This window comes from Grus americana, chromosome 8 (assembly GCF_028858705.1).
Source record: "Grus americana isolate bGruAme1 chromosome 8, bGruAme1.mat, whole genome shotgun sequence".
NCBI lineage: Eukaryota > Metazoa > Chordata > Aves > Gruiformes > Gruidae > Grus > Grus americana.
Genome location: NC_072859.1, coordinates 12,981,361 through 13,004,226, shown reverse-complemented (window position 1 = coordinate 13,004,226; position 22,866 = coordinate 12,981,361). Strand labels below are relative to the sequence as shown.

The window sequence follows — 22,866 nt, the reverse complement described above, 5'->3', positions numbered from 1 at the left end:
TGACATGGGGGAGAGCAGCTGACAGCAAAGCAGGCCAGCTTCAGAGAAGCGTGATGTATGCAGAACTAAAAGCTGCTGGGAAGTGACAGGATGATCTGGGACCTCATAAGTACTGGGATACCTCCTGGAGCTTTTATTCAATTGCAATTCAGGTTTTATTCAGTAAGAACATCTGTTGGTTTCAGTGAATTCTTGACTAGGAATTAAATTAATTGAATCTCAGGATAGGATTTGCCTCATTGAAAGGAACTTCAGAGAATTTAAATAAAACCATAAAGTCCTAATAAAATATTTTCTGTGGCATAAGGTTATTTTATAACATAATAAATATTTAAATATCCCTTCATATATTCAACATACAGTTTAAAATGGTTTTCTTCTTATGTGCTTGTAGATTAAAAAAAACCCAGAAGTTCCTATTTTTCAGCATCATATCCAAAATTTTGGCATCAGCCAAGTTTCCAGTCATCCACATGTATACAGGCAATTTCTCCGATTTTGGGGAGTAAAGGACCCTACAAAAAAAACGCTAAGTCAGTTAAAGCTGTTTGCAACCTTTTACGTGTGTGTATATATATAGAGAGAGAGATATCGTTACAATTCTAAGTTTCCAACTCTTACATCTGCAAAATAATGTTTACAAAATTAAGTCTAGAAACTCAGCCTAAGACATATTGGCACTTTAGAAAGGAACTAATGTCAGATGGAGGAACTGATTTTATAATCTAAAGCTAGGCAGTACTATGTTCCAAAATATATACAGATAAGTATAAAGATACAGATAGTGAGAGACACAAATGTTTGCAAGGAGGCAAGAGGGAAACAACAGATTATTTTTTTTTTAAATAGCTTCTATGACAAAGACAAGTACCTCTCAGCTTGCTTGTCGAATAAATTACACTAATAAATCATTTAAAATAACTTTAGTATGTCACTATGAGTTATTTAAAATCAAAGATAACTTAACAGGTTTGCTTTCTTCTGTACATTTTAATTGTTGGCCAACTTTTTGAATTTGCAAGTGCCCACATAAAGTATTATTTAACTAATGTATTCAAATGCTGTATAACAAAATTCACAAACGTAATCTCAAATCCATTTAAGATTATTTAGAGCCTCAAGTTGACCTAAGTTATCAGCTGAAATTTAGAGTTATTTCCCATGCATTTCACTGCAGCACTTTCAGTAAGTGCCCAATCAAAATGAGGATAAATGAATAAGAAATCTAAGGGCCTAAGTCTTCTGAAGTTGCTTTTTACTTTTTTTTATTTATTTTTGCATTAACATATCACAGATGGCCATGCTGAACAGGGTGATTTTGTATGCTGTCTAAAGACATTGTTATAAGCAGAGCTATGCCACTTCTTATACTTAAAAGACTTTATTAGGGCCTGAAAATACTCAGATGGTATATGCAAAGTATTTTTATATACAAAAAATGTCAATGCTGCATACCTTTAAAGAAAGGGGCATATGGCTTTGGTTTGTAGCCGAGTGCAGCCCTAAATTCTGCGTCGGAGGAAAGAATATCTCACCTTCTCTGAGGCCTTTTATTTTTGCACCCTTACAAATAGTGACTCATTTTATAGACAGCTATTTTTCATTCTAATAAGTGCACTTCATATAGCTCCTTTAGTTCAAACTGGGACCTAAAACTCCCTTTAAAGATAAGTGCTGAGCAGTACTAGATTGTTTAAATTACAGAGCAACTGTAGGAATACATAGAGGTATATCTATCATTGTGGCAAGACAACTTCGTGCTTTCCTGGATCGGGGTGCTGCCTTCTCCAGCCACAAGAGCATCTTACATCAGAAGCACAGCCAGGTGTTAGGGATCTGATGTCACCATCATGCCCCTCACTGAGACAGCTGGAGATGGAGCTGGTCTGTCCTGGTGCACTCCTGTCCCTGAGCATCCCTGACCTCAGGGCTGTGCAGCCAGGATATGGGCAGCCAGTGCAAGGTTTTGACCTTTCCTATACCACTGCAAGAAGCAGAGTCTGTTGGCAAGCAGTCCTACAGCCAACTGGCAAGTCATTAAACAGCGTTTTTTCTCAAAAATGGTTGACAGCCAGACAGGCTGGGGTAAAGAAATGTAATTTTTCAGATTTCAGATGGCAGCAGTTAATTGCATGACTTTATCAGAGGTGTTTCTCTTTATCACATCTTCTGTAAGACAAGCCTGTGATGGGTAGAACTGATAGGGAACATAATATGCTGTAATTTATTACTTCCCAGGGTGGTACAGTGGAAAGGAGCATACTTAAAGCTTCTCTTATCAACCTACTCTGTAATAGATTGAAATGTATTAGGATAAAAAAAAATCCCTGTCCTTAAACTTTACCTTCAGGCATCCCGGCAGGCAATTGTAGAAAGTCTTTTTTTTTTTTTCCACTATAGAAAAATTACATTCAGTTTCTCCTTGTGAGAAACTTCCCCACCTAATGCTTACCAAAAGTCAAGTATTTTTTAAGGGTATATTCATTCTACAAAGTTGATGAGTTACGATTGTCTCATCCTGGTATACGCACCCAGGCTGAGTCTCTGTAGAGGGTTAACAGCACAGATAAAGAATTGGCAGCACACCATCCACGTAGGCAAGCAGCATCGAAATGCCGAGCACCACTAGACAGCCCAGGCTGCCCTGTTCTTACTAATGGGGTTGCCTGAGCTAGCCCAATTAATGTGCCAATGGCTCCTCCTTGGTACAGTGGAGGCACATAGATGTTCAAAGTGAAGCCTCATATTGTAGCAGTCTTTCCCCAGCTCTGTGGTGAAAGAAGCCTCTTCATCTCCAGATCTGAATTACTTTACCATCAACTCAGTAAGCAAATTTGGCTCAGTTCAAGGGAGTTGCTTGCGTGCTACACATCTGATGTGTTAACTGAAGGTATTACTTATGTTATCATAAGCCTTTTTTGCGCTTAAGAGATGCTCTTGTTTTATTTCAGGTAGCAGATTCTCATTCAGACTTGGGAGGTACTTTGTGTCATCTGGGACAGTAACTGAGGCCATGGAACATTTCTGGGGACTAGTTTTATCCCCAGTTCCCACTGTTCGAGTTTCCCACCTGAGGCAGCAGAGCCGGGGAGGCAGCAGCAGGGATCATGTAGGTGTTTTGCCTCAACCCTCTGCATGGGACAGAGGAGCAGCTGCTTTCCTTCCCTGTGCCCTGCAATCCAGCCAGTTGGGATTTTCCAAATTTCAACATGCTATGATGAAATAAGTTTTGAAAGTGACAGGTTGTTAGGAGTCAGTGCAAACACATACCATACCTGAACTGTAAATTTGCAGATAACAGTCTCAGTACAAATTATTTTAGGAAATTATTGTATGTTTTTCAGGGCTGTGCAGTTATTTTTTGTTATGGATATAGGAAATAAAGGAAATTACACGAAAATCTCCAGCACAGAACTGAACAAAGTACCAGTTTATCACAAAGTTTGCAAGCCTTCCTCAAAAGATACTGTATGGTTTTTTGATTGAATTACTTATATTGGTGCAGTATCCTAATGTGGATTTGATGAGTGTCTTCGTCTCTTTCAAAGCACTATGTTCTATAATCTGAACGTGCAGAAACATCACACAATTCATCGTGAATACTAATAAGACATCCCTTCGCTGTATAATAAAATTCAACATTTAAATTTGTTTCTATAACAATTCCATGTTATGTAGGTATGCAGTGTGATTCATTAAAAATACTTATTTTATCATCCTGACAAACACAAATGAAGGGAAAACAATGTAGCCCACCTTTTAAGAGAAATGAGGTGAAATTGGATTTCACTTACAATTGTCATCTTTGTTTATGTTACTTTTCAGTCTTACTTTAAGTGGTTCACATACACGCAAGGGTCCTCTGAGCCTGGGAATTCTGTAACAAAAAATGATCAAATACAACAGAAATGAGTGCAGATTCTGTGGCAATAGTAAGACTTTTTTATATATTAAAAGCAGTGTTTCTGCATAACATCAGCAATTCTAATTGTGGTGTTTGACATTCAGTGTTAATCCACCGGCTCTAAATCTTATTAAAAATGGCAGTAGACACATTGGTAATACAGGAGCAGGTCAGAAATCGTCAAAAACAATACTGACGTTAAGAATCAAAAATAAAATGATGGTTATTGTAGAAATACAATTTTGCATGAAATCCACAGGCACAGAATCAATAACACTCTGGAGTGGGATGAACAGTGCCTACATATGCAGACAGTCCCAGAAGCACAGCTGAGACATCCCCAAGAAGAAAAGAATTTCTTCTGTCTCTTTAGTCCCTTTTATTTGTCGTCTGGCTCTGCAGTTTCTTTTCTCCATGGCATTAGTCATAGAATTAATACAAAGACAAAAAAAAAATTCTCTTTGAAAAAAAGACCTGTGGGGCAAAGGAAAAGGGTCTGTTCCTGGCTTAGCCACCACTTGTCTGAGCACTCATTCACCTCTCTGTCTGATCTCCCCCAGCTGTAACATTCTGGGCAGCTGAACATACCTGCTTGTAAGTCATGGAGAGATTTACAGCTAAAAAGTAACATGCAAAACATTACATAAACATGCAATATTACATTAACATGGATTGATAAAGTTTTCTTATAGCTTTAAGTGACCCAGTTTTGCTATCCTTATTCATAGCAAGTACACTACATTTCTACATCCTATTACGTGGGTAGTGTATTGAAACTGGTGCGATAGTGTGCAAAATAAGGGACTATCATAGCTGGGGAAGACAACCTGCCTCAGCTTAGCAAAGCTGTCTACTTTCAACAATAACAAAATAAAATATTGTTCAGATCAGAGGAATTAACTGTTTATTGAATGGCACTCTGTTTCTCTCATTGTGACGATTAGTAAAACATCAACTTACTATTTTGGTAATGCTCTCATGAATATACACATTACTTGCTGCAGCCTGTATAGGTGTTTGATTAGACCATCTCTTCGAAGAAGATTAGTTTATTTTGGAAGAAATAAAGCAAAATTTGAGATACTTTTTTTCTAACTATGCTTTGCACCACATTTGACAGAAGTTATTTAACTATTGCTACTAGTTAGGAATCCTCTCTAGCAGTCTTAAAAGTCTCCCACAGAGGAAGCAGGAATCACCCCAGGAAAACTGTTAAAGCCAGCAATGGTTTGTCACAGGCAACCATTAATGAATACCGTGGAGGATTTGGTATCCTGCTCATTGTCTTGCCATAATTCATGTTCAACATCCCACAGATTATGCAGAATGACTGTCTGTTGTAGCTGCACGTTTAGGCAAGCAGATAGCATCTTTTAAGTTAGTGGAAATTATAAGTGGGAAATAAATGGTGAGATCTGTTTCCTGAGGGTGAATACTTAAGCAAGGACTCTGACTTCACAAAGCCAGCTAGGTTTGGGGTTTGGTTTTGTTATTTCCCTTTTTAAGTTCCTAGTACAGGAGTTATGTGTTTTGGTGCATGAAAATAGTTTTGTATAAACTTCGTGTCAATCAGAATAGCTTGATACAGTGCATTTTGATAGCTCAGTCTTCATCATGACAGTTTGCCAGTATTCAGAGTAAAATATAAAACCTACAATCACAATGAGATAACATAACATACCTTCCATCAAACTCAGCTGTATTTCCCAGGTGTAGCATATTCTACAGTTCCACTTTTAGGAAAGAATAAAATTTTCAGATGAAGCAAAGAAAAAAATCTGAAGCATGTTTACACATATATGCACATATAGAGGAAAAAAAAAAACCCTGCCTGTAGAAAAAACAGCATTCTTCATACCTGAATTTAGATTGCAGGGATTGCAACAGAAATACCTTCAGTGCAGACCTCAGTAGCATTTGCAGGTGCTATGTTTACATCTGTAGGAAAGAAGATAAACTGAATTTGTTGTCCTAAATCCTGCTGCCCTTTGTAAGAATAAAATCATAACGATGCCTGGAGGTAACATATGTAGTGAAAGTCATTTTGTTGGGACAGAACTGGTTGTGCCCAAGTCCAATACGCATTTACGCCCCCAAAATAGTCTTTTACAGCATAAATAACACCTGCACATTCAAGTAGCTATTTGTATATGTAAATGACCTTTTAAATGATAAGCATGAGTATGACAGCACAGGCATAATTTAGCCTTTTGTTCACAATTTAGGGTGCATTTTCATGTTGCCCTGAAGCCAGTCAATCTACCTGCATGGCTTCGCTTCCATCCCCAGCTGTCACATCCCTTCTGGCAGTATCAGCACTCATCTGGCCAAGCAATACATCAGACCAGAGACTTGATTCAGTGGAAGACAAAGACTGAAGAAATAAGTACTTGCTTTCCAGATACATCAGCCCTCTCATCCAGCTCACCACACAGCAGCATAATTGTTAGGCGCAAAGGTGGGATCTCCAAGTTTGCAGGAAATTTGTCCTTGGAGAGAAGCTGCCAGCTCAGAGGTTGTCATCTCCCCAAGCAGGAGGGCAGGGGCAGGCAAGCGGGGAGGGGGCTGAGGGAGTAGCACACTGCTAGATTGCAGGCTGATGCTTGCTTGAGGCAGGGCTGAGCTCACAGCAAAGGTGCAGCTCTGAAGGAAAGAGATTTTTCCAGTGGATCCACTGGAAGTTGCTGGACTGGGAAGTGGCACAATGCAATTTCTTTTTCTTTTCTTCATTTTTTTCAAGGCCCCCATCCAAACCCAGAAGAGTTAAGTTTGTGCTATTTTAAAGAGTAGCCTCATTCTAATTTAGTATAAAATTAGCATTAGTGACTGGAAGCCCTTGGTCTGTTTTGCTGTGCCAGGAGGAAAAGGCAAGGCTGCAGGCGAATGAGTGGCTGTGAGGCCCCGGCAGGACAGGAACCCTCCGTGCGTGTCTGCATACGTGCAGCCTTACACACATCTTCACAAATGTGGCCTTCACACCACCTGTTTGAAACTATACGATACAGCTCTGTAACTGCTATTTGAGCATCACAGAATCTGAAAATTGCCAAATTATTAAGCAGTAATTATAAAGCATATGACCTATCATGTTGTTCAGTCAGCCAAGCCTAACAGGTAACTTCAGCTATTGCATGAACCACATGAATAAGTGCTGAAGATGTTTTTACATATTCCTAGCGGGACATTAGCATTTCAGACTTTCCACCACCTAGTCTGAACCTGCACAGAAGTCAATAATATAGAGGTTAAGTGGATGTCAGTTTAAAAAGGTTTTTTCTTCATATTTGCTTTATAGTAACTGCCTGTACTAGTGTGAACTTTACTTATTAGTCTATACTTAAATACAGAGGGAATAGACAAAAAAAGCTTTGCTTGTTTAGGAATAGTTTGTTATTTTGCACTGTACATTTCTGTATGTGCTTATGTAAAATACTTTTGACATTTAAATCAAAGACAGCAGTCTTCAGTTCCACTACAGTGAGACACTGTAGAACAGCTGTGTGCTATTAAAAAGCTGTGACAGTCTGCTTTGGTGGACAGTCAGATAATTCTTGAAGCTATGTTAATGAACTACATAGTGTTTTAGAAACTTTCGAGATTGAAAAATACCATGGCTAAGAGAAAAAAAAAAATAGGGGGTTTTGTGCATCTTTCTCAATAAGTAAATAATACATGCAACTTTATCATTAAACTACTAAGTGGCAATTTGATGACAGAACGTTTTAGTCTGGATGTATTAACGACAGAAGATTTTTAAACTGCAGTGTAAGCCCATACTGTAATATCCAAAATCTTACCATAAAAAGGTATAACTAACCAGTAACAGACTGGTGAAAACCAGTTTTCACTGTAACTCCCTTTAAAATAGAAAAACAAAAATAATGATAATTCTGTCCTTTAATGGAGACATTCAGACCCATCTAATTTTCATTTAAGTCATTACAAAACTGTACATTCATTTTTCAATAACTTTAGACTTTTTAATTGTGTTTCTTCACTGCTCATTTCTAACCTCATGCAAGAGTTAATATGTGCATGACTGTGACTGGTTTTCAGGGCTGTGATGAATGGTCTACATGAAGAGCTGTCCAAGTAAGATGCATTTGCTGAAATTAGCACAGGATAGGGTTGCACTGAAGGCTATTGTAGCTCATCAGTTAAACACCACATCAGTGCTCACTTCACTTGATTTACACAGAAATCAGATTGGAATTCTTGGCCTGTATCTGAAGGTGCTCAATTGCCAGGACTCGCGGCATCAGTACTTTGCATGAGCTTCCTCAGATATTACTCAAGACCTGCAGAAGGACAAGTAAACCCTTACCACAGGAGTAGGGGCCACAGGGCCAGAAGATGGAGCTTCCTTGGGAACCAGTTAGAAAGCGAAGAGCAGCCTTTTACAGAAGCCACAGCCATCACATCCCATCCCATCCGCCTCTACCGCTGTTGCAAGGCACATTTCTTCAGTTTACCTGTGGTCAATAAAAACATAGGACTAGTTACATTTACTTATTTATTCAATTGTGTTGCCTACTGGAAGAGAACCTTCTGCCACTTGCACACATCTCACCCATCGAGAGGAAGCACCAGCCAAGCGCCGCTCACAGTGATCACCCTGCCCCGCACGGCAGGGTTTGGGGGTCCACTCTCAGCAGCACAGTGTAGGATCCCACCCAAACCACAATGTTGCAGTTTCCTCATGCCATGAGTCTTCCTGAAGTTTTTCCCAACACAAAATTTCCATACTCTCATGATTTGATATCCCACTATCTGATTTCATACTTAGCTAATATAAATCTGCTCCACCATTGCCTAGGGCAAGCTGTGGAGCTTTGCATTTCTGTTACGTCCACCTCCTCACTCCTTGCATATCCCTCAGCAAGTGCCAGGAAGCAGCAGGAGCAGAGTCACCCAACACAGAGGCACACATGGGAGCAGAAGGCCACCCCAGCACCAGCCATGCCCTCACCAATGGGCACCATCCCACACAGCCTGAGCACGGCCAGGAGACACAGACAGTCCATCAGCAGTCCCAGACAAAATGTGTGGACAAAGCAAGGCCATCACGGAAACCCCATCACGTACAGCAAGAGACAGGGCTGCAACACAGGCCTAAGGCCCACCCAGGAGAAAAAACCAGATGAAGGCCTCAGCCTGAGGTTAAATGGGGCCCAGGGCCGGGGCCCAGGTGGGGCTGTCAGGGTCAGTAACACCTGCTGCCCTCAGGGGCTGGTCAGGGTCGTTAAGGCCTGCTGGGCCCTCCCTGCTCTCACAACACATTTCTCAGATTTTTTGCTAACCACAGATTTCCTTTGTGGACCAAAATTCTGAATGCAGTAATTTATAACTACAAAAAAAAGAAAAAAAAGATTTTTTTTTTTTGTGTTAGTGTTTCATAGGATCATACAATCATTTAGGTTGGAAAAGACCTTTAAGATCCAACCATTAACCTACCGCTGCTAACTGCACCACTAAACCATGTCCCCAAGCACCACACATCTACATGTCTTTTAAATACCTCTAGGGACAGCACCTCCACCACTTCCCTGGACAGCCTGTTCCAAGGCTTGGCAACCCTTTCGGTGAAGAAATTTTTCCTAATATCCAACCTAAACCTCCCCTGGCACAACTTGAGGCCATTTCCTCTCATCCTATTGCTTGTTACTTGGGAGAAGAGACCGACCCCCACCTTTCAGGTAGCTGTAGAGAGCAATAAGGTCTCCCCTCAGCCTCCTTTCCCCCAGGCTAAACGACCCCAGCTCCCTCAGCCACTCCTCATAAGATTTGTGCTCCAGACCCTTCACCAGCTTTGCTCTTCTCTGGATACATTCCAGCACTTCAATGTCTTTCTTGTAGTGAGGGGCCCAAAACTGAACACAGGACTCGAGGTGCAGCCTCACCAGTGCCAAGTACAGGGGGACGATCACTTCCCTAGTCCTGCTGGCCACACCATTTCTGGTACAGCACCCTGATCCCCCCTGTCACTGAGGTGATTTGATTTCTCAGTTTTTTGATGCTCACATTCCCTCTGTGATTGCCGTGGTAACTGAGACTGTCTGTCCGTGGTAACAGACCAACTTGCCTTTGTGCTGGCTGTCCCAGGGATGACACCTTTCAACTGCAGTGTTTGAGACATCTTTTTTCTACCCCCACAATGGCTCCCACTCTAAATTCATAGATAGTCCAAAATAATCAGAAAGTGAGCAAGAGGAGATCTGTATCACACCACAAAATGTAAGGTGGAGACACCTGAGGTTGTTGTTATGACAGTAGAAGCTATTCCCAGTTGAGGAGACACCCCCCCCCCAGATCTCTCACACAACTTCCTTGCTGGAGCTCCTGCAGGGTGGCAGGATGGCTGGAAAGGTGGCTCGGACAAAAATGCACCGACATGAGCTGAGCAGGATGCTGGAGATGGATACCCTCTGCTGCCTTGTCCAAGGAGTGCTCTCACGGATGGGCTGGTTTCTCCAGGACAAGTGCCAACGTGCTGAGAGAAAGGGATGCTGCGTCCCCTGGGATTTCAGGTTCTCAAAGCCAAATACGCCTCTGGTGTATAAAGAAACCCAAGTTTTCTTGGAACATTTGCCATATTGTTCAGCCAGAGCTCAGCACAATGGGGTCCCATCGTTATGCACCTCATGACATTGCAAAAGCTATAAATAGGAAAGTTATTATATTGCCAGATACCTGCTGATACAAGAGGAAAACACCAATATTGAGCTTCTGAAATAACAAAGCCACACTTGGGTCAGTGCCAGTAGATCTGCCTTAAGGTACCGTTATGCCAGAATGATCAAGTGGTCAAAATAACATCAGCAAGGTTGCCAAGTCAAAGATAGCCTCAGAAACGTAAACTTACCAACTAGGAATAAGTAGGCTCCCCCCAAAAAAAAAGTGGGTAGAGATATTTAGAGAAAACAAAACTCCATTTGCCTCATAAAGTAAATTGAAAAGCATTTTCAAAAACTAACTAAAGTAACTAAAAAGAGAGAGTGTTCTGCTAGGAATTCAGTGCCTTTGCCAAATGCACCAGTGCATTTGGTGCTGCAAATATTAAAATGTTTTGCTATGATACATTTGCAATTCAGAGTATTGGAGAAAGGCATGATCTAATAATTTGAGAGCTACTCTGAGTGCCAAGAATGCCTACACGTGATCTACCAAAAGACTTTGGAAGAAATAGTACAATATGATCAGGGATTACAGAGTTCATCATGCAAAAAAAAAAACCCAAAAAAATTCTCTCTAATTCTGCATCTATATGTAAATTTGGGATAGGATCCCATATCTCATGGAGGTGTTGTCATGAAGATTAATTAGCTAGATCTATGTTCCACAAGGCAAAGTGCCAGCTTTAGAGGCTTAAATATCTTTTTAAAATCTGAATTTTAAGAACCTGCTTGCACCGAGTTTGTTGCAGGATCAGGACCATAATCTACAATGTACTTTCAAGCTTAAAAGTGCACAAAGTTGTTAAGCGTTGTTATTTATTTTTGGCTAGTCAGATCCTCCCTGGTTTAATCTTTTTAAGTCTCCCCAGAAGTTATTGATTTAAACATGCTTTTATTTTCTTTTTGCTGGTTTTGGAGAATGTATATTGTTCAGCCTGCAGCTTAGAGTTCAAAGTGCTTGTCTGGCCATCCAGATGCCTCTCACTTGGGAGATCTGTGAAAGAGCATCAAATCTTCCACTGAGATTTTAGCACTTTTTCTTTCTCAACTTAAATCACTTTAACTTAAAATGCTGTCACTGCAGTGATGAAAGGCTATTGATGGTAAAATGTTCTTGTCTACAGCCATCCCTGTCTTCATCACAACAATAATTCTGCAGACATTGACTGAGATGCTCTCAAACCAGCTAATGGATGTAGTGAGTTTGATAACATCAATTATCATGCGACAGATCCTGTGCCTTGCCAATCCTCCACAACACTGTTTGCCCTTAGTAGGACAATGCCTAATGAGTAGTAGCTCCCAATTAATGGTTTCATAATCTGGCTCTGTCGTGGTAAACAAGTAATTCCTGGTTAGAAACTACATGCAGAATGTAAGCATGAGGCCAATTGCTGCTATTAGCTATTACTGTCTAATTAGTCGTCTACGATGTATAGTGTGGTACCAAGCGAACTACTTGTAATGATCTCTTGGAAAGGAAAACAGAAATACTCTATTTTTTCCAAAAAACGTGACTTGAATGCAGTAATTTACTGCACAACCTCACTCCAAATGTGAGTCAGGCTGTATTTATTTCTTGTCTTGTGCATCTGAGCTAACTACCTTGAGGCAGCAGTATAAAAATTGGTTGCTGTGACTCTCTTCTTGAAAATTTATTTTGCTCCTTCTTAAAATCTTGGCCTGCTTGACCTCAGCAGCCTTCACCAGTTTGAAAATGCAAGTTATAATCCTCTGTAGGGATTTAGCCAGGTGTCTATTACAGCATGTAATCTGTGATACAGCTTCCAATATTCACGCTGCAGAAAGGTTAAGCCCCTCTGTCTTTGTTCCCGAGTAAAAAAGTCCATGAGGTGTTAGTGTGGACAGGAAGCAGATTGAAAGAAGCAGCATCTTCAATCAAGCCCTAAGCCGGTGTGGATGCCACTGCGGAGCTGTCCTGATGAGAGATGGGCGCTTCACCGGAGTGGCAGCGCTTGGACTTTAACCCTCGAGCGGCAGCTGCAGCACGGCTGCCGGCTCCTCTGCTGACGTTCAAAGGTCATACTACTGCTAGATCGCTCTTAACCATGATCCTCACTCCAGGGTCACTGTCCTGTCCATCAGCAACTTGTTCCTGGAGATGCACTTGGTAAGACACGCTCCTGCCCGGCGGGAGCAAGGCCAGCCCCAGCACCCCATCCCAGGCAGGGACACTTCAGAGCACCTCAGGCGCCACTATAAAAGTTCCATCTGGCTGACACAGACAGACATCTCTGTGTGCTAAAACAAACTAAATCCATCTAATTGAGGAGAAACCCTACTGGGACCAGTCAGTCCTAGTCAGCAGCTTCTCAGGTAACTCTGCTTTTTCCAGCCAGGGCTGAGCGTGATCAAACCATGTGATACAGCCATGTGCCCTCGCTATGACTGCAAGACAGGTGCCTCTTCCTAAAGCCAAAACTTCTAGACTATGTCAATAGTTTTGGTAATGTTTTGAATTCCATGAGTGGCCTAAAACAAAATAAATAGCAACTTAATTTGCTTGTCTGCAAGGAGCTATATAATACCAATCTCCAACTGATATTAAATAAATTTATATTAAATAATTCCTCCATTACAGGAAAACAGTGGGTTTCTTTTAGATGGTTGTGGTGTTGGGAATGCCTCAGCTACCTTTTACTCTAATTGGCAGTAAAGTGTTTACAAGTATTTATTAGTGTTTAATTATTTAGATATCTCCTAATGGCTTAAATAGCATTTTGAAAAGTTACAGATATTTTCCACCTTGTCCAGCTGAAGAGCTGCTGCTTGGAAGGCTTAAATGAAGATTTATTTACAGCTGCCTGCTGGTCACAAAATTACTTACAGCTGCTAATGCTCCGGCCCTTTAGATGTCCCTAACACAGATTGGGCTTACTTATCACAAATTGGGGAAAGTTTCTCTGTTGTATTCATTTTACTGAAATAGAGGTCTTAAAGAAGATTATCACCGACATCAAGACATTAAAATATGTAACTAATCTGAGTTAAATTAATTGTTTTCGTACTAATGTGTACTAAGGGGCATTCGTGTAGGCTAAGATCCCTTTACGCTGTTTTGGTAATGTAAGTATGACTTAACACGCAAATTACATTTAAGATGAATTAGAAGCAGTTTAAAGCCAAGTTGCTGGTAGAGAAAATGGGAATCTGACTCCAAGCCTCTGAAGCAATAACCACGTTAAATATTTCAAAATTACATCAGTGACTGCCATGTCAGTAGGCAGAGGGCAACTTACCTAAACTCATAATTTCTCTCCCCCTCCCTGTGTTAGAATTCACGACATTTATTTTATCGGCTTATATCAGCTTAGATTTTTTTTTTCTCCTAATTTCCTCTCTAGAATACTGAACTCCACACAGGTTATTTTGGTGTCATCAAATCATTCGCCTCTTAAAAGAGAATTGCGTACTATAAAATTAAAAGAATAATTCAGTTTATTGGAGAGGATATGCCTGAAGCTTTTTATTAGGATTCTCATTTGCAGCGATGTCCTTACCCCGGGGTTTCAGCGGCGGGTTGTGCCACTGAAGTTACCGCTGGTCAGAGTTTCAGGTGCAGGACAGCGCTGTGATTCTGACCCATTGCTCACTATACCCTGCCATTAACTGGAATACCCTCATCTTTCTGAAAAAGCTTTGTGCCCACAGAGATGTAGACTTCCATTCAGTAGCAAGCTAGGGCTGATTTTTAGCATTTACTGCACCATTCTTTTAGGTTACCTTATTGCTCCCAGCTCTCATGATCTCACTGCATTTACGCTAGCTTGTGTTTTGTTAGAGTCCCATCTCCCAGCGTTCTCTGATTGTATTGGCACCTCAGCTTTTGCTAAAAAGGAAAAAGTGAAAGAAAAAGGAAGCAAAAGAAATCAACTCTTACATACAGAAAGAAACAATACATCCCACACAATCTGGGTTACCCGCTGGAAGCCATAAAACATGCCTGCTCCAGCATCCAGGGGCGAGCGGATCAGAGCAGATTTAGTTTTTTACATGAAGAATCACAACAGACTCAGCAGCTGCTTGTGGAGCAGGAAACCGAAGCCATCCCTCAGCATTGCTTTATGCACCTGTCTGGCTACCCAGGGCATTTATTTGCTGGGTTTCGATACCCATGACCTCCCAGTGAAGCTGCTGTTACCAAAGCGATGACAGAAGCATATACATTATAAGTATGCAGGCAGCCTCATGGTGACAGGTATAGAAGTGACCAGATTTTTCTAGTAAATCTCAGAAAGGTGTGATTTACACAATTCTAGCATTTTCTGCAAAATTGATATTTATGTATAGTCAAAGGGTCTGGAACCTTACAGATTTCACAATATGTCTATTTTCCCTAAGGAAAAGAAAGGGCCTAAGTAAGTTAGCAAATACTGGTGTTTGTATCTGATATATTAAATGGAGCTTAAATAATAAAAAATTCGGTGTTTTCTCTATTCTGCTTGAAACTTATTTTTTATTTTCACTGTTTTATTCAAAAGGAAGACATAGAAATAGCAACCGTGAGCTTGAAATCAGAGCTGTAACAGGGACTTATTATAGACATGTTTTGCAGGGTATTTCCAGTTACAGCTGCATGCTTTGAAGCTGTCAGTATAACAAGCAATGTGCTGCTTTTCAAATAACCCTTTCTGTTGTCTTGTAGTTTTTCTCCTAACTTTGAGTCCCAGTGAATCGTTGTCAGTTTTAGCATTCAGCTGTGTTAATGGGAAAGAGAGAGAAAGAAAATAGTATTTCCCTGCCCAGGTAAAAGGAAGTTGCCGGTGGGGAGGTCAAAGTGAGTGCAGAAGTCCTTTTGCTCATGTTTCGTGGGAGTACGTTAAGGAGCAGAGCAGTGGCCAAGGTGGAAACTCATGTTTGAAACCCATCTCTCACACTGGATGGCATTGAATCGCTTCATTGCCCTGAGGCTTTGAAATGGAGAGAAGCATAAGTGTAATTATAAGAAAAGAAAATGTTGATAATCATACCAGGGCTTGTTCTGTTTTCAGGGAAGGTGAGGGGAACTCTGATTAATGACAACAGCAGCTATGCTTAGCCTCTATCGAGCACTGCAAGGTGTAGGCACGTGCATCTTTTTCCCCAGCAGTGCTGCCCATCAGTGAAAGAGGCATGGCTGCTTCCACGACCTGTTTGTGAGGCGGAGGGAAGGATACAGAGCAGCGGTTGCTCTCTGGAACAAACGCAGAATGAACAAGTAGCAAAATATTAATGTACTGTTGAAAACCGAAATGAGATAGATGTGATTCAGTGCAGCCTACAGGGTCTGATATCTTGGCAACTGCTGCAAGATATCCCCAATCTGCAGCCAAAATAGCCTTTGTCAAGAAGCAGAAGATTGTAGTGTGCAAGTTAATGCATCAAAAGGCCAGGAAGAGAATAATTCACTTTCACCTTGCTACAGAGGACAAGCAGCAGTAAAAGCTGTGCACTATTGGCAAGCTTTCTTTTGTTGCTGTTTTTAACTCAACCCCCAGTTCAGAGCTCCAGCCACCTCGGCAGTGTTCCAGCTGGAGCTGCTGACATCTCCCACCTAATCAAGTGCTGGATTATCTTGTCCTGATAAATTGGAGCCGGTGCCTTGTGAAAAGTCTTTCCTGAAGTACTTTGCTATCCTGTAATAAGATGGCAGATGTCTGCATCAAGCCCCAGAGCTGGCAGAGCACTGTTTTTCTCGCGGCTTTTGGTGGTAAGTGTGTTTTAAGGCAAGCCAGTGCTAAGTTGGGAGCACGGTTAAGCATGATAAATTTCACATGCGGGCAAAAGGAAACTTGAAGATGTACTGGGTACTGGTTCATACCAAGTACATACGGGCTGCACTGCTGACCTCAAAACACTTGCCCTAAAAATTACTTCTTTTGTGAGCAGAGCTTTTGAGGAACATGTTTTCAAAAGAAATTCTCTTCAACTGCTGCATCTTTCTAGGAAGAGTTGGAGTTACTGAGCTATTAGAGCCTTGCTTACTGTTTTCAGTCTTTTGTGACTCGATCGCTGGTCCAAGTCATTCAGGGTAAACAAACTCTTTTCTTTCTCTAAAACATACCAAGAAAATGTTTCTGTTACAAAAGCAAGGGAGCTCTATATGTGTGTGTACTTTAACAGGTAAAACGGCCAGGATGAATCTCGTTAAGATAAAGGTATTCCTTGCAAGCATTTGTTTTTTCTTTCTTGGTTTCACTCCTGGAGAAAGAGCAGCAGTTCTCATGTGGCAGACAAGAAACCTCTTTCTGTGTCACAGTCACCTATACCATGTCTCTCGTAACACTGCTTTGCTCTTTTCCAGGGGAATCCCTACATGTGCAATAATGAATGCGATGCGAGTACCCAAGAACTGGCTCATCCTCCGGAACTGATGTTTGATCTCGAAGGAAGACATCCTTCCACATTCTGGCAGTCCACGACTTGGAAGGATTATCCAAAGCCTCTTCATGTTAATATTACGCTCTCCTGGAACAAAACCATTGAGCTTACAGATAACATAGTTATCACTTTTGAATCTGGCCGTCCAGACCAAATGATCCTGGAGAAATCGCTTGACTATGGACGAACATGGCAGCCCTACCAATACTATGCCACAGACTGCTTAGATGCTTTCCACATGGATCCAAAATCAGTGAGGGATTTATCACAGCACACAGTCCTAGAAATCATTTGCACAGAGGAATACTCTACTGGGTACATGACAAATAGTAAAATAATCCACTTTGAAATCAAAGATAGATTTGCTTTTTTTGCTGGACCTCGGCTTCATAACATGGCTTCTCTTTATGGCCAGCTTGACACGACCAAGAAGTTAAGAGATTTCTTTACCATCACGGATCTGAGGATAAGACTGCTTAGGCCAGCAACTGGAGAAATATATGTAGATGAGCAACACCTGGCACGCTACTTTTATGCAATTTCAGACATAAGGGTATACGGAAGGTAAGGGAATACATACCTTTAGAAACAGGCATGTTTGTTTGGTTTTAGAAGTTATTCAAAACTGTTTATGTCCCCAAACGTGATGAAATTTTCTGCCAAGTTGTGTTCATTGGAAATCTGGTGCAGTCGATGTCTGTTTCTGTTCATACGAGAAGTTTCTGACTCAGTAGCACGAAGTCCTGGGTGTTCACTGTCCCTAGCCTGGGATCTTAAGCCCTAGGTCTCATGAGCTGGATAATATTAACAGTTTCTTATGTTGGCTAAGAAACTTGCCCTAGCGTAAGGACATTTTCTGCTTTTTATGGTTGGAGCATCACCTGATGGCAGTTAACCAAAAAGAGAGATTCTGTTTTATCATTTGACTTTTTCAGGCCTTTCATGTAAGCTCTGATTGATACAGCAGCCCTTGTGCAGACCCTTCGCACTAGGTCCGGCTGTGAACTGCCTGTGAACAAGGAAGGCAGCAGAGATTAGAGTCCATTCCTTGTGCTTTAATTAGCTCTGAAATGCAGTGGAGCTGAAGTAAAATGAAAAAAAAAAAAACCACAACAGTGTTTTGGAGCGACTGATTTGAATATAACAAAGATGATTACTCAGCTGGGTTCAAGACAAATAGTCCCTCTGGGACAACCAGTGGCTGGTATCAGGTGCCGTAGTCCCGAAAATAATAACAGTGCAATAACATTCCTATCGGGAAATCTTCTTCCCAACTCAAACTAGCAATTGACTGATGACCTCTAGCAGGAGGGTGATACCCCTTACGTGTGTCTTGGGTACCAATTTGTTCAGAAGAAATAAATGGGACTTTCTCTATTAGCAATTCACTCACCTCTTCAATGTACCTTTTCCTTCTCCTCTGTTTCTCCTATAGAGTTCAAATCTTCCTTTTTAAAAAACTTTTTTTTTTTTTTAAGAGAAGGTAAGTATCAAAGCGAACAGAAAAGCTAATATATCTTAGGAGGCCAGGGCGTTTTTTGTAGACACAAGAGTGAGTGAAAAAAATATAGAGACAATGATCATATAAAACACTGGTGACTATATTTTTATTACTCCTGTAGTGAGTTTGCCATTTTCTACCTCTTTTATACAAGCCTTTCATGTTCATAAGCATTTCCATATTGCAAAAATTGATATATAAAATCAAAATAGAATCAAGTGACTGTGAGGTAATCTATTGAAAAATATTCCTTTAACTTTATATAAAGGAAGAATTGATGCCACATACAGATTTGAATGCCTGAGTGCTTTTGCAGTACCAATATATTTTTATATGACATCAAAATACATTTCTGAGGACCGTAGATTTAGCATGTAGTTACAGTCTTCTGTGGCAACACCAAATACATACGCATACATACAGAATCACTAACTGAACATGTGAAAGTGTAAGATAAATGTTGCTATTTTCAGAATTCGTATTGTAACTCTCATTACTTACATTGTAAATTATTTTTCAGAAGTCTCTTGAGAGGGCTAAGTGGATCATGGACAGCTTAAGATACTGTTTGAAATAATTTAGTAACATTAGCCTCAGTATATAAAAAAATAAGACATATGTTCTATTTAATGTGTATCCTTTCTCCATCGGGCCCCACGTAGGTTAGCTCTACAGAGGGATCATGTCAAAGCTCGGGATCTGAAGGTCCTTGCTCTTTAAGGAAAAGCTGCTCCCCATCTGAAAAACCCATTTGGAGCTTAGTCTGACTTCAGTTAGACTATCAGTACTTTATCAAAGAAAGCATCTGAAGGATTAAAAAAAAGAGTGCATTGCATGCAAATTAGAAACAGAAACCTTCTGAGCACATCTGGGGCAAGACATTCTTGTGAAAAATTATCTATAAAAATGAAGCGTGACTGTACAGAGAACTTATCTGATGCTGATGCTTGTTGTCTAAATGCTGCAGTAATTGGACACATGCTTTAGAAGAACTATCTGATGTGTAATAGTATCTCACTAGATTAGATTCACGTCAATTCTTATCACTCTTCTGCTAATGAGAAGAACAGCTCTTTAGGGATTTGGTGGCCTTTCCTTCAGTATGTAGTGAGCCCTCCTGGTTACAGACTTGATGGGCTTGCTTACTGCTAAGTAGCTGTGGGGCTGCAGCACACAGCCCCTGATCATTTAGTCACAGCAAAGGTAATTTGCAATACGCCCATTTCAGCTGGATTTAGATATTTTTGGTCTCCTACCAGAACCCTTATAGAGCCCCCCCAAAGAGTCTCCAAATCAGCGATAAGGTCGTGTACCCTGGCATGCCCTGAGCATGGGAACGCGAGGGAGGGGAGCAAGGGCTACCAGGGGTCGTGCTGCTGCTGCCGATTCAGCTGAGCTTTCCAGCCCTTGCAGTTCCTTTAGGTTGTTAACTGGAACTTAAGTTACTTTTTTATATTTATTTACTTATTTTTGCTACAATGTTTCACATTCTGGGCTTCCAGACCTAAATATTTATATACATTTAGTAAAGCTAGACTAGACTGTTCCATGAGGACAGGCTACAAAGGGACCTTACCGGGGAGTTTCCCATGTGGTGAATGGGTGATGCTGGCAGACATATTTTAAAGCTAGTCCTTTTACTGCAAAAAGTGCAGTAAGGTGAAAGATAGTTAAAATCACCAAAGCTAATAATAGAATATTTCTAAAGGCAGCATAAAATGTAATTTGTTTCACATTGTATTTTAAGGATCAATGACAGGGAAAAGCATCTATCTTAAAGATGCCATATTTAGTATACGAGATGCTGGAGTGGTTGATACTTCACAACGAATTATAGGTAGGAGATTTGCTCACTTAATATAGGGTTTGTTTTGTCATTGCTTTGCATTTTGGTGTGAAATAAGCCTGATGTATGTTGCATTAGAGATGAAAACCTGTGTACTCTCGCTGAACACCTTACCTCCTCTATTACCACCTGTTTATTCATCTTCAACTTACCACTTCCATTGTGTATTTATTAAGATAGTGAAAAAAAAAGAAATGTGGCTGTTAGCAATTTCAGGAACCCCATTGTGCTCACATTATTCAAGAAACCTAATAATCCACATGAACTAATTCTGACTTACTGATGGTCTGCTTCACTAAATCAGAGTGATTTTTTTTCTAGTGAATAATGGACGATGCAGTGTGCCAGTACCTTAATTAAAGAGAGCCTCTCTTAGTCTTGATCTCATTTTAATTTACAGGGTAATACTACAATAATATCACTAATGGAAGGTACATTAAAGGGCATCAAGTAGCATTAACTGTATTAAATTATGGCACTTGTGTTAATTAACTGCTGAAGCAAGATGGTCCTAACGGCTAGAAAGGTCGACTAATGCATAAATAAAGTCTTCTGGGATGGGAAACTAAGAAAGAGCAGACATTTTTCCCCTCATCTGGCCTTGCTGCAGGGAATCGGAGGGTGTCCTGTGTGGTAACCTCGAGAAGGTTTCTCTCACTTCGCTGCCTGCAGAGGTGTCCTGGACTGTCTGCGAGCTCTGCCTGTCTTCGATTGCACGTGAAGGACAGTCCTGGCAGTAAGCTGTGAGGCACAGCTCCCTTTTTGACATTTTTTGGTAGAAGTTCACTAAAATGCTGATAATAATTCCTTTGAAGTCAAGCAAAAGGTTCCTAGCAGATTTTGGATCAGGCTGCTAAAGGTTTAACCGTGTTTATTCCAAAGTGTTTTTGCTTTAACTGTTACAGTGTCAGTGACATGTATGTTTATACACTGTAAATGAACCGTAATTAGGGGTGCTAGCAAAAAAACATTGCCCCAGTGGGTGACAGAATGACTAGCTGGCTGAAACAAAGGATCTTATTGCTTTTGGGTGATTAGTTTTGATCTAAGAGCCACCAGTTTCCTTCTGACACCAGAATATTCAGTCTCTGTACAATGTTATTAAGCCCATTGGAATTTATTTTTATACTCTTCTCGCCTCGAAGCTTCTGTATTTGAGCCCCAGGGTTTTCCGACCCTGTCTCATCTACAGTTGCAGTTCCAACAGCAATAGAAACCTCTAATTCGCAGTACACAAGTGAAAAGTATCCTCACAGTTTTAACAGTTTCTTGCTCTCACATATCTCTTCTAATTTTAAATCCATCTCAGACTCTGAATAAATTACTCTAAAGGAAAACATATTTGCTACTTAGGGGGTTGAGGCTTTTTTGTCTTTTTAGGGAGCCTGCCCCTCCTACAGCTGGGACCCTGAACCACTCAGTATTGCTGTTGTGGACCTTGGGTAGGGAGGTGCCCATCCTCTTCCAAAGAGCTGATCTGTCCCTCTGAGCCTGGAGCTTGCACTGCAGCCTTCGTGGACGGTCACACCATCGAGGCTGAGTTCTACCAGCTTTCATCCTCTGGCTCGTTCTACAGATGCATCTGGTGGATGGATTAATTGGATTAAATCTGTACACTACTCTGGCATACACTTGACAAGGCTGTAATAATACCCCTCTGTAATTTACCCCAAAAGCAGACCTTTGTCCTAGGGAAGTGGTAATATATAGAAGTGCTTTAGTTTTATTTATAATAGAAAACGTTTTCATTACTGTTCAGCTCAGAACCAGACCATCACTATGAAGATATGTAGGCTTCAAGCTTTTGAGGATACAAATGAATACCATCCTTGTCTCTAGTATTTATTTACCATACTTGAATACTCTTTGCTTCACAAGAACACTTGCATAAGCAGCTTGTTCTCCTTTGAGATTCTCACTAGTATTTGGAGGGAATCTAGCAGTTTCTCCAATTAAATTAAGAACTCATTAGAGAACAGGAAAAAAAAGAAATGTATGTGTTTAAGAGCATGTCAATTTATCTTTAACTCCCAAGTGCAATTAGTTTTTTTAATATATCTACTGTAATAATACGTCACTAAGGAAAATAGTCCTTCATTTTCTGTAAACAAACCTAGGATCATCAGGAATTAAAATAATTAAATGGTCACTGTGTTTATTCACACATGAGCAGTCTCCAGTGGTTTACTCAGTACAGGTATCCTGGGTGGGTTTTACTCCTGCCCATGTTCAAATAATACTGGATTCCGCCCTCCATCCTGGTGACACATTCCTGTCCATCAGCTCAGAGTTGTCTCAGTCTTGCAGTGCCTGAAAGGAGAGTGGAGCATTAGTCTGGACGGCTGGCTAGGTCTCTAATTCTCCTATACACATTTGAAACTAGTGGGTTTAAATCACCAGGTTTCACTCACCACCTTTGCTCATTAGCATTTGATCATCTTTTCTTGGCTCATTTTGCAAGATGTCAAGTATTTCCATACTGATCTCCCCCAGCTGTCTTTCAAGGAAGCTCAGTATCATGCAGGATCAGGGTGTTTGAGGAGAGGCACCAAGTCTTTTT

The 22,866-nt window shown here is 40.7% G+C and overlaps 1 protein-coding gene across 7 annotated transcripts in view; it reads left to right on the top strand.

Annotated features, from left to right (window-relative positions):
• The window catches only part of NTNG1 (netrin G1), a 158,552-nt gene that overhangs the window by 51,896 nt on the left and 83,790 nt on the right, over positions 1-22,866 (top strand). For all 7 annotated transcript variants that reach the window (XM_054833880.1, XM_054833881.1, XM_054833882.1 and 4 more), the window contains exon 3: positions 16,883-17,523. In XM_054833880.1, the coding sequence (XP_054689855.1) occupies positions 16,883-17,523 (641 nt within the window). The remainder of the gene's footprint in view (positions 1-16,882; positions 17,524-22,866) is intronic.